This window comes from Theobroma umbraticum, unplaced genomic scaffold, assembly GCF_002168275.2.
Source record: "Theobroma umbraticum cultivar Fairchild unplaced genomic scaffold, ASM216827v3 scaffold_67.0, whole genome shotgun sequence".
Taxonomy (NCBI): Eukaryota; Viridiplantae; Streptophyta; class Magnoliopsida; order Malvales; family Malvaceae; genus Theobroma; species Theobroma umbraticum.
The window spans coordinates 7,279,666-7,290,532 of record NW_018397262.1 but is presented as its reverse complement, the minus strand read 5'-3'; the positions used below and the strand labels follow the sequence as shown (position 1 = coordinate 7,290,532).

Below are 10,867 nucleotides of genomic sequence, written 5' to 3'. Positions count from 1 at the left end.
GAGAGAGAGAGAGAGAGAGTATGTTGAAAATTTTGAAAGTAAAGTTCTTGATAATTAACTTGATTAATTCTTGTTACAGTAAGGATCCAAATGAGAGTCTACCTGTTGAGAAAACTTTCAAAGTTCCCAATGTTGATAAAGTGATTGAAGAAGGCAAAAAGGTTCCCACTAAGTTTCGCAGTATTAAGCTGCATAGCCTAGGTGTTGAGCTCCCTGCTGAGATGTACACTGCCACTGGTTGGCCCTCAGTTAGTGGTGATGCTTTGAAGACGTTAGCTGGGAAGGTTTCTGCAGAATATGATTTCACAGATGATACTAATGATGGTGATATCAACAATTGTCCTGAAATGGTGACTGATGTTGATACATCTGCGTACGGAACCGCTTTTGCAGCATTTGGGGATGAGGAAAAAGGAAGGGAGGCATGCCATGCAATTGCTTCATTATGTGAAGTTTGCTCTATTGACTCTCTAATATCCAATTTCATTCTCCCCTTGCAGGTGATTTTGATGTCTCATTTAATTGGTCATACATGTTGATCTGCTTTCACAGTTTACTACTCAGCCTGGCTTACTTTTCCTCCCTAGTATCATGTTTGGATTTTTCTTTTTCAATGAGAACTTGTGCTAGGGCTCATTGGTCAAACTGTCTATTGAATGATGAGAGCTGTGCATATGACCAAAATATGCTGCATTATCTCCTGGAATATTATTATAAGGTGACAGCATGATTGACACCATGTCTTTTCCTGTCAATTATAACCCATCATTAAAAGAGGAAGCTATAGAAATGCTGGTTCGATATTTGATCATGCAAACTGGTTGACACTGCTGGATAATGAATTTGTAAAATTGTGTGTATTGCAAAGGGCTAAAACCAAAAGGGTATGCAACTATAAAGAAAGTTTCGAAACTCAAATACGTGCTAAGTGGTCTTGTATATGCAGTACTTTGTGAATAATTGTTTGGCTAAGAAGAAAAGCAGAAATTTGTTTAAAAGCTTGTGTTTTTTGAAGGGCGACTCTTCTCATTGTTTGAATATGGTCATAAAATCAACTAGGCATTGTTATAATTTTTTCCTTAACTTCATCATAATGTCCTTGCTCTTGATTAATTTTGTACCGTCAAATTCTTGGAATGGTTTATAATGAGAATGATCTGTCTTAACCACAGGGGAGTAATGTATCAGGCAAGAGTGGGCGTGTTCATTGTTCTTTGAATATCAATACGGAAACCGGGCGCTTATCTGCCAGGAGACCAAATTTGCAGGTTCATTTTTCTTTTGATTTTTTCTCTACCATTATTTTAGCAAGCATTTGAATAATTAGAACCTCAAGGTTCTTTAGATGCCCATAATTCTATGTCACTCGGATAGTGAAGACCAAAATTTCCTTGAGATGAAATACTCTATGTTTTTTGTTATATAGAATGCCATTAAAGCCCTGTTGGTAAGAAAGCTTCTAATTTCGATGTCCATAGCCTGAAATATTCATATCACATGATTGTTCTAGTTTTCTACCACACAAGCATGGTTGATGAGGCATGAAGGAATAGATAATTTTGTTATTCCTTTGCATATCTTTCTCTTGCCAGCCATATTTGGATGGGAGCTTTATGATATTAAATTTTTTTTTGCATTTTTTAATCAAGAATCAACCTGCACTAGAGAAGGACCGCTATAAGATACGTCAGGCCTTTGTAGCTGCCCCTGGAAATTCCCTCATTGTTGCAGATTATGGGCAGGTAAGTTGATTGAACTTTCTTCCCTTTTCATTATATTTCATGTATTGATTGGAATATGAATTCATATTACAGTTGGAACTTAGGATTCTTGCCCATTTGGCTGACTGTAAAAGCATGTTGGATGCCTTCAAAGCTGGTGGAGATTTCCATTCAAGGACTGCAATGAACATGTACTCTCATATCCGTGAAGCTGTTGAAAAGAGGCAAGTTCTTCTTGAGTGGCATCCTCAACCCGGTGAAGAGAAACCACCAGTTCCACTTTTAAAGGTATAGTAAAATCTGTAATCAAATTTAGTTGAGTATTCACTGAAATGGTAGAAAGAGAAACCAGTTTGAATACTTTTATTTGTCATCAGCAATTTCTGTTTTCCTCCTAGCTAGGTTGTAAGAAATATACCATCCTGGCTTGGTAGAATCTTCTGGATCTGTTAATAGTACATAGATTACAGACAGAGATATCTTAGAGAAATGGAAGTTACTTGATAGCACTTCTCTTACCCTATCCTGCCTAAGAATCTGATATTTTTTTTTAAACCAAAGCCTTTGGCATTACTAAAACACCTGCTGCTATTGCTTAACGAACGGAGGGATCAAATTTCTAACTTTGCATGGCTAAGATGTATGGAAAGATGATGATCTCATGACAAGGGTTGGGCTAGAAATTGTCCAAAACATTGTTTAAACATATTGAACTTCTAACCTTTATCCTGAGATGTCTTGCCATATCTGTGACTGTGATTAAAGTATGAACTAAACTTGCTTTTGCTATTTGAAAGTTACAAGTATCTGATGTTTTGCTTTGAAATTGTTTGTCATTATTACTGATTTGCTCAGCATATTCATATATGAATATAAAATATGTTGGGGAAACAGGAAATTGATTTTGGAGTGGCTCATATAAAATGTGCAGACCTTGGGATATTATTACCTAAGTATTGTTGTATTTAAGATTGATTTTGATTGCTGAATCTAACTGGGTTGAAAATTGTTTTTTTCAGGATGCCTTTGCTTCTGAAAGAAGAAAAGCTAAAATGCTCAACTTTTCCATTGCTTATGGGAAAACTCCTGTGGGGCTTGCTAAGGATTGGAAGGTAGCCTTAGAACCTAAAAGAACAGTTAAAATTCATTAAGCCTTCAAGGTAATGACGATTGCACCTCTCAGGTTTCAGTAGAAGAAGCAAAGAACACAGTTGATCTCTGGTATAAAGAAAGACAAGAAGTGCTCGAGTGGCAGAAACAGCGTAAATATGAAGCTCAGAAACTCAGGCGTGTTAAAACATTGCTTGGAAGGGCTCGTCTCTTCCCATCATATGCTCATGCTACACGTGCTCAAAAAGGTCATATTGAACGGGCTGCTATCAATACTCCAGTGCAGGTTTTCTTTTCTTCCTCATGAACTCTCTCTCTCTCTCTCTCTCTCTCTCTCTCTCTCTCTCTCTCTCTCTCTCTCTCTCTCTCTCTCTCTCTCTCTCTCTCTCATCTAGATGAGTGTTTCAGGGCAGTGCTGCTGATGTTGCAATGTGCGCCATGTTACAAATATCAAAGAATGAACGTCTAAAGGAGCTTGGGTGGAGGCTTCTTTTACAGGTTATGCCTTTTATATTTTCTTTATTTTCGGGTGATCTCTCTCATTGCAGTGGTCTACATTGGTTTAAGATTCTTAGTGGTTTCAAAACCATTATATAAGTTTTTTTGTGCTGTCTGATGTGTTCTTGCTGGAATGCAAAGTCACTTCTTTTCCACCTTTAATATATTCTCAAAAATCGGACAAAAATGGGCTTATGATTTCACTGCAGAGACTTTGCATTCTGTTGCTTCCAAAATTTTTTAAACAAGATTGTCTTTTCATGTACGCATATTCACCTCTCAAAATAGTAATTATTATTGCCATTTTATCTGTTGTTTGGATGTTTCCTTCAGAAGATTTTTGTTTGACTGAAGCATAATCTTTGCTCAATAGCATGTAGGAAGGCTTAGATTCTCCTTAAGAACCTGACACGGATGTTTACCCATGCATTGGTTGATGTGTATTAATTTTCAAATTTTCACGTGTTCTCTTCAACCGATATAAGCATTTCACAATTTTTAGTCACTATTCTGTCCTGTACAGCCTTCACAAATTCATTTCACGAACTACTGTTTTGATGTGGCTCTTTAAAAAGTCATTGTCCTGCAATTTCTCTGGAAATAACATCCTTCAGAAAACAGGTTCATGATGAAGTAATCTTGGAAGGACCAAGTGAGTCAGCTGAGACTGCAAAGGCAATTGTTGTTGAGTGCATGTCAAAACCCTTTGAAGAAGGAAAGAACATTCTTAAAGTTGACCTAGCTGTTGATGCCAAGTGTGCTCAAAATTGGTATGCTGCCAAATAGATAGTGGCTCTGGCTCAGACAGATGTAAATTTTGGCTTCAAACAGTGTGTTGCAAGATGCTTTTTGCCCCTTGAAGAGTGATATTGGAGCTCAGATCATCCTCATTTTCTTTGCCACTGCAGTACTTTAATATCTAAGGACTTTTACTTACGGAAGCATGAGTTGATGTGGCATTTCCTGTTCTGTTCAGTGATGTGGCCCTCGGGGTTTTTGTGGATGGAAGCATGCTTTCAGGCTTTAGTTGCATTGTTTTGAGGGCATAAGAGTGCAGCACCATGTGTATAGAAAATTTATTGTTCTCATTAGTTAGTTCCCTGTAAAATTCTGACAATGCTAATTCTTTTTTCTTCCAAGTGAGAAATGAAGGTAAAGTTTGATTGTGTTTCCTTCTGTGTAGTGCTTACTAGATAGTCGTAACTGCTAATGGAAATGTAAAGGGTAAGTGGCATCAGCAAGCTTCAACCTTTGGAACTGCCTGTCTTTGTAAAATCCGACATCTGAGCCTGGTTGCATGGTGTTGATTAGAGAAAATATGGACAATAGAAGAAAAACTTGCATAGCAGAAACTGGTTGCTTAGCCTGTTTGGCACCTAGGAATTAGGCTCAACTAGAGTAAAAAATCAGCAATCAGCATGGAACATATGTATATGCAAAACTGTTATGACCTGAAGCCATGAAAATTGCAAAAGTTTCTCACTGGAGTGTTTGCAAGTGATGTCAGGACAATTTGTCACAATCGCAGACTCTGGTTCTACTTGTTCAGAGTGGCTGCTATACCAATCTAGTTAACTGAATATTTCAAGTGGAAGATGTAGTGACCTAGTCTTGTTGAATTAAAATCTGGTCCCTGCATCAGAATCTTTCCCCTTTGATAGTTGAAAAAAGAAGTCTCTGAAGATTTTTTTTTTGGGGGAAGTAGAAGTCTGTCAAGAAATAACTACATCTAAGCAATTGCCTCAACCACAATTGGAATCCAAGTGCTTTTGGCAAGTTTTTGAGTAAATGAATGTAATATTGCTCTTTACAAATAATCTCTTCATGCAAATCTCTTGGCTAAAAGGTATATCACTCATATAGTATACATTTACATCGAAGGCCACTATCTTACATTACATACAAAAATGTATAAGTAGCCTATGCCAGCTTTGAATCAATCTTTTTTCAAGCACATGCCATCATAGCTGTTTGAAAACTTTTCTTTTACCATTTACTTCATGTAAAATAAATGTATTGAACCAGTGACCTATCGAGAAGTTTGCAAGCACAACACAAGATTCCAAAACCAGCAGATTACTTATCAAACTGTTGCAGCTCAATTCCCCAAGCTGATGCCAACTGCAACAGAAGTTGGTCAGGTGCCACACCTTCCCAATCCTCTGGAGGATCCATTGTGGAAGCTGCCTCATGCAAATTCAACAAAAGCTCTTTCTTCAACTCCATGGGAATACCCAATGCATCGGGTCCACTTTCTAACACCACTTCGACCAGCTGAAAAGTTACAGGAGAAATAAAAACTAATAAGAAACTTAAGAAAAAAAATGTCTAAATGAAGCAGCTTGAACTAAAATAATCCAAGATAAAGAACCATACCTGTTGAATCCAGGATAGACAGATATCAAACAAATCCTGCTCCAGAAGAAATTGCACAATAGCATGCAATGCCTCATTTGCTATCTCATTTGATAGTTGGTCAACCATAGGGCCCGATCTATCCATTAGCTTTATAAGCAAGAGATCATCCCCAGTAGACAGAACTTCCGCATAAGCAGAATCCATATCACCTACCTGAAGGGCATGCATTGCGTTGCTCCAAGAAGTCCAGACTGGATCTCGCTCTGGTCCAACATTATCATCTCCAACAGCTTCAGCAGTCAATTCAGGAACACGTCCTGTTCGAGATGCTCCACCATCCTCCCCAGCTACACGGATTGCTTCCAAAGTAGCTTCATCTTTTGATGCTTGCCAGACACTTCTAGCGGAAGGCCCTTCACCAAGCCTCACAGGCCCGGGACCCTTTTCCCAAGCTCTCCTCCCACCAACCTGATCACTCTCATGTTCTGATTTGGGTGATCGACCATCCAGGCTGCCGCTAGCTGGAGCTCTTCTTGACCCAACTTGCCCATTTCTGGAAGCACCAAATGCAGGAAAATCCCAATCATCGGACATTTCAGATCTCCAAGAAGGTCCCCTTCCCCTCACTCCTGGACCAATTCCATCAGATTGGGCAAATCTTTCTCCAAATGGAATTCGCCCACTAAACTTGGAACTATAGTCAGAAAACCCATTATACTTCCCTAAAGGTCTATTAGAAGCTCCTTCAAACCCCACCGTAAAATTAGCACCTCTCCTGCCAGATGATATTGATAAATCCCTAGCCATGTCTTCAACAATTCTCTCAAGACCCCTAACTCTGTTCTCCAAAGTTATCATGCTATCATGAGAACCACCCATAAAATCCTGCAACAGAACAAGGAATCTTATCAATAAGAAGAACACTCACTGGAAGCATGTCCTAAATGCAGAACTGAGAAATACCTGCAACATATTCATGAGATGCGCTTGTTGTCTCTCCAGCTGCAACAACTGCCTCTGTATAGCCAACCAATTTCCTTTGTTGCTGATGAAGGACCCTTCAGACTGTCCATCCACCTTTGAGAAACCCAAACGATTTCCAGATGGCTCCCTTTGATTTATATCTATCCTGTCATCAGCATCAAATGCCCTTGTTCTTAGGTCTTTTCCATTTATCTTCTCTTCAGGCCATTTGTCCCGCACACCAGCAACTCCTCTCTCTATGTTACGGTTTTTGATACTGGTAGATGAATTAAAATCATCTCCCTGGCAGTTTCCCATACAATTCGACCTTCTTCTTGAGTCTGGATCATTGGTTTCTGATTCTTCCTCATTCTTCAAGTTTGAAGAATTAAGATATCCGCGAGGAACGACTACTTCAACTGGCAAATCACCAGAACCCCTTGTTTCAAGTTTCTGGAAGAATTCGGGATTCAACTCCTTGTCCGTTAATGCGGGTGCTTTCTTCTTTAAAATTACAACTGCTTTGTCAGGAATGCCTCCACCTTTGCCTTTGGAAACAGAATCTGAAGTTGGAGGCAGATTATCAGATGAATCCTTTGCTGATGGATCTGTTTTTTTATCACCAGCATTTGGATTTTTCATGCCATTCTTTTCTGACGATTCAACTGGTTGAGGATTCTCACCATCTACAGCAGCAATTGTAATTAATTTATCAAATAAGAGAGAAGGACTGAACTTCACAAGGGCAACCCATAAAAGCACATAACTAACATGCTTACCATGAGACAAGGCTTTCTGGTTATCTGCAATTCCATCTTCACCCTTTCCTGCAATCTGCTTCCATAATTGCAATGCTTCTGTCATGCTATCTCTCACTGGTTTCATCTGTTTAACCAATGATCAAAATTATTCAACAGAATAAACTTTTCGTATGGCATTGTTGAGTAATATACATCCATCATTAGAAAGGTAGTGAAGGATAAACACTAAGAAGCAACATCATTTAGAGGACCACAATGCATGAGTTACATTGATTAGTAAAGAATCAGACAAAATCCTTCCTTCCTAAATCATAATGCGCCAACTGAAATTCCCTTCAAAACCAATCTAGAAAAGATGAAGCCATCCACTCCAAACCCACATCATCTATTAACCTAAACACTTCTGCCACACAACAATTAGACCCAAGAATTCTAATTATTCCAAGTTTATCCCACAAAAAATGAAACCTATGTTGAGAAATAACACATAATCTGCCCTAAGTCAAGAGAACAGATCAGTTCATTAAAAGAAGAGAAGTACAAGGTCTTGCACCAGTGATGTCCAGAAAGTACCAAAATGAGATATCCACAAATTATATAATGGCATTGAGCGTAAAAATACAAACATTATATTAAAGAGAAATGGCTCCAGAAAGCTACCCTGTCAAAGCGGCAACCCTCCAGTGCCATTATTGTTGAAGCTGCTCTATCTGCAACCAAGTTGCTCGAATGCAGTGCCAAGGCAGTTAAAGCATCAGCAGCTGCCTTACGCGTCGCCCAATCTGTGCTCCCAAGGCATTCATGGATGCTCTGCAGCAAAGCTTCCAAGCTCGGTGGTGCAATTGCTCCCACCTGCAACAAGGTCATCATCTTTTTACGGAACTTCAATGTGTTCCTTTCTGTGAAATTCTTCAAAGTAATAAAATTTATTCCCCACCTAGCTACCTAATTTGCGCAATCAAATATAACACAATGTCGATTACCATCCAGGTAAACAAGCACATAGCAAACTTTGAGAAGAAACTAAAAGATTTTCATTTAACCTGTCATTAACAACTACCAAACTAACAATATCAATCATCAATATCCTTATGAGTTAGGCATTGTACATGGCCAAAATCAAAGCTAAAACAACTACATTGCACCAAACCTGTGACAAACTCCCCACCACTGGCAAAAGGGAAGCCTTAGCCATAAAATTCTGATTATTCAACAGCTTGCAGATCCTAGGACACAGCTTCTGAAAAGCAGCTAAAGGAGGATCAGCTGCACATTCGACCATCTTAGCCATACACAATGCAGCACCAGATTGCACTCCTTTGTTCTGTTCCCCCATTGCTTCAAACAATGGCTTTACAAACAATCCCACCAGAGTCCCTCCACTCTCCCCTTTCAAATACTGCCCTGAAAGCGCCCCAATTGAATCGCGACAAGCATCTTTCACTCCAGAATCTGCATCTTTCAGCCTTTTAACAATGTGGGCAATGATCTTAGTCAAATGGGAAGCCGCCAATTCACCATGGCAGTTACATAGCATTGAAAGTAACCTTAAAGATTCTTTCTTTACAGCCGGTTTTGGATCATTGGAAGAATCAAAAAGGCAATTGAGTAACATGGGAAGGGAGTCAGGGGAAAGAGATTGGATGATTTTTTCAAGATCTTCAACGGCAATTTGGTAAGTGTCACGGTCAGAAAGCTTGGAAAGTGAGGTTAAAATCCTTTGTTTTAGCTCCACCATTGCAAGGTGAGAAGAAAGTGAAGAGGGTTTTGGAGGGTTTGAAGAAGGAGGTAAAGTTGAAGCCTTTGAAGGCTTTGCTGATTTGGGTGCTTGAGAATTACTCATTGTCAAAAGAATGAGTAGCAAAAAAAAAAATGGTTTACCGATTGCAGCAAAGGGAAACAAAAAAAGATGGGATTTTGAGGAAATGGGATTCTATAGATTTAAACAAGAAGAAGAAGATGGGATTTGAGGAAATGGGGCTGTAGAGATTAGAGCAAAGAAGGAAAAAAGATGGGATTTTGAGGAGATAGAATAGTTTTCTATCAAGTGAAAAAAAGATAAGTTCTTTATACATTGAAAAGAAAGTTGATGAAGGAGACGGATTTTGGAGTTCAATGAGAGAAAATGTGGGAATCTCTAGAGAGTAATCAGGGATTTCAGAGCCTGAAACAAAGAAGAAAAATGGGATCTTTGAGTAAATGAAATTGTCCTGAGAAGTGAAACAAAAAGATGGGATTTTGCATACATTGAAAGAAACTTGATGAAGAGAGAGAGAGAGTTCAAAGAGAGGGATTTTGGAGACGAAAGAGAAGGAGTAAGAGTTAAGGGAGAGGGAGAAAGCTGAGATCTGAAGACAGTGAAGAAAAAGGAAGCGAAGGAGAAGAAAAAAGAGGGGATTTTGAATTTTTTTTGAAATAATAAAAGATTTGGTGTAAAAGAGGATTAGATGGAACAATCAAGGTTTAAATTTGATGAATTGGAACGTTTAATTTGTATTTGGAGGGTAAGGCTTAGTTTTTTGAGGTGATGAGAAGATCATGACCATTGAATTTTGATTGGACAATTTCTTGGTGGGGTTCCACTAATGTGAATGGGACCCTTTGACCATGGTGATAGCACATTGATTGATCATCAAGAGATTAGAAAAAAAAAAAAAAAAGCCCCTGCTTTTGGTGAGATTTGTTAGGGTTTGTTGGTTGAACATCTTTCCTATAATGATTGAAACTAATCATTTGCATTTTTTTTCTTGGTGATTTGCCTCTAAGTTTGTGTGGATAACACGTTTTAATCGTTAAAATTTTTTATAAAAATTATACTTTTAATTTTTTTTGGAAAAATTATCAAAAATTTGAATTTTATTAATAATTCTTTTTTAATCTTGAATCCTAAATTTCGACATATCAAATTAATTTATTATTAACAATCTAACAACCATGGTATTATTAATAAAATGTAAAATATTAAATAATTATTCAATATAATTAGGTATATGTAATGGCAAAGTCATGCCCATTTCATGATTATTTAATACAAGGTAGATAAAACCACCTAGACATTGTGAAATACTAGGTAAAGATTTGGCTACATGCCTTCAAGTGCACCAATTAAATTTTCACCTAAAAATAACGTCTAAGAATTTTAAGAAAAAAACTCTACTTCCGAAAGAAAACAAGTAACCGAAAATGCTTTCGGAATCATTTATATTACAAGTCCAATCATTGTCAAAATATCCTCCAAGCTTGTCACCGTCTTTATTTTAGAACTAGAAATCATAATTAAACGTGTAAACTACAATGTCTTAAGTCAATTACTTCGATCACGTAAAAGATCAATAGACAACCTTATTATAGGATTGTAAAAATGTCATTATAAATATATATATATATATTGCCTTTTTGGGATACAATGTGTATCATTAAAAACATGGTATGTTTTAGCATTGCCTACCCACCACA

At 37.8% G+C, this 10,867-nt stretch overlaps 2 protein-coding genes across 3 annotated transcripts in view; one reads left to right on the top strand and one right to left on the bottom strand.

Annotated features, from left to right (window-relative positions):
* Window positions 1–4,499, top strand: part of POLGAMMA2 (polymerase gamma 2) — an 8,767-nt gene extending 4,268 nt beyond the window's left edge. The window contains exons 5-12 of the mRNA XM_021432061.2: window positions 80–500; window positions 1,173–1,268; window positions 1,650–1,742; window positions 1,815–2,009; window positions 2,741–2,833; window positions 2,905–3,117; window positions 3,240–3,329; window positions 3,951–4,499. Coding sequence (XP_021287736.1) covers window positions 80–500; window positions 1,173–1,268; window positions 1,650–1,742; window positions 1,815–2,009; window positions 2,741–2,833; window positions 2,905–3,117; window positions 3,240–3,329; window positions 3,951–4,115 — 1,366 coding nt within the window. The 3' untranslated portion in view covers window positions 4,116–4,499. The remainder of the gene's footprint in view (window positions 1–79; window positions 501–1,172; window positions 1,269–1,649; window positions 1,743–1,814; window positions 2,010–2,740; window positions 2,834–2,904; window positions 3,118–3,239; window positions 3,330–3,950) is intronic.
* A 560-nt stretch (window positions 4,500–5,059) lies between these two features.
* Window positions 5,060–9,871, bottom strand: LOC110419153 (ARM repeat superfamily protein). Of its 2 annotated transcripts, XM_089784082.1 has the most exons (7): window positions 9,402–9,871; window positions 8,562–9,331; window positions 8,072–8,263; window positions 7,430–7,535; window positions 6,651–7,336; window positions 5,706–6,572; window positions 5,060–5,603 (listed from the first exon to the last, which is right to left on the bottom strand). In XM_089784082.1, exons 1-7 carry the CDS (start codon window positions 9,484–9,486, stop codon window positions 5,406–5,408), a joined length of 2,904 nt encoding a protein of 967 aa, XP_089640208.1. In that variant the 5' UTR covers window positions 9,487–9,871; the 3' UTR covers window positions 5,060–5,405. The 2 variants fall into 2 exon arrangements, with proteins under 2 accessions (XP_089640208.1, XP_021287737.1); XM_021432062.2 differs by lacking the exon at window positions 9,402–9,871 and having other exon boundaries at window positions 8,562–9,395.
* Between the last annotated feature and the right edge of the window lie 996 nt (window positions 9,872–10,867).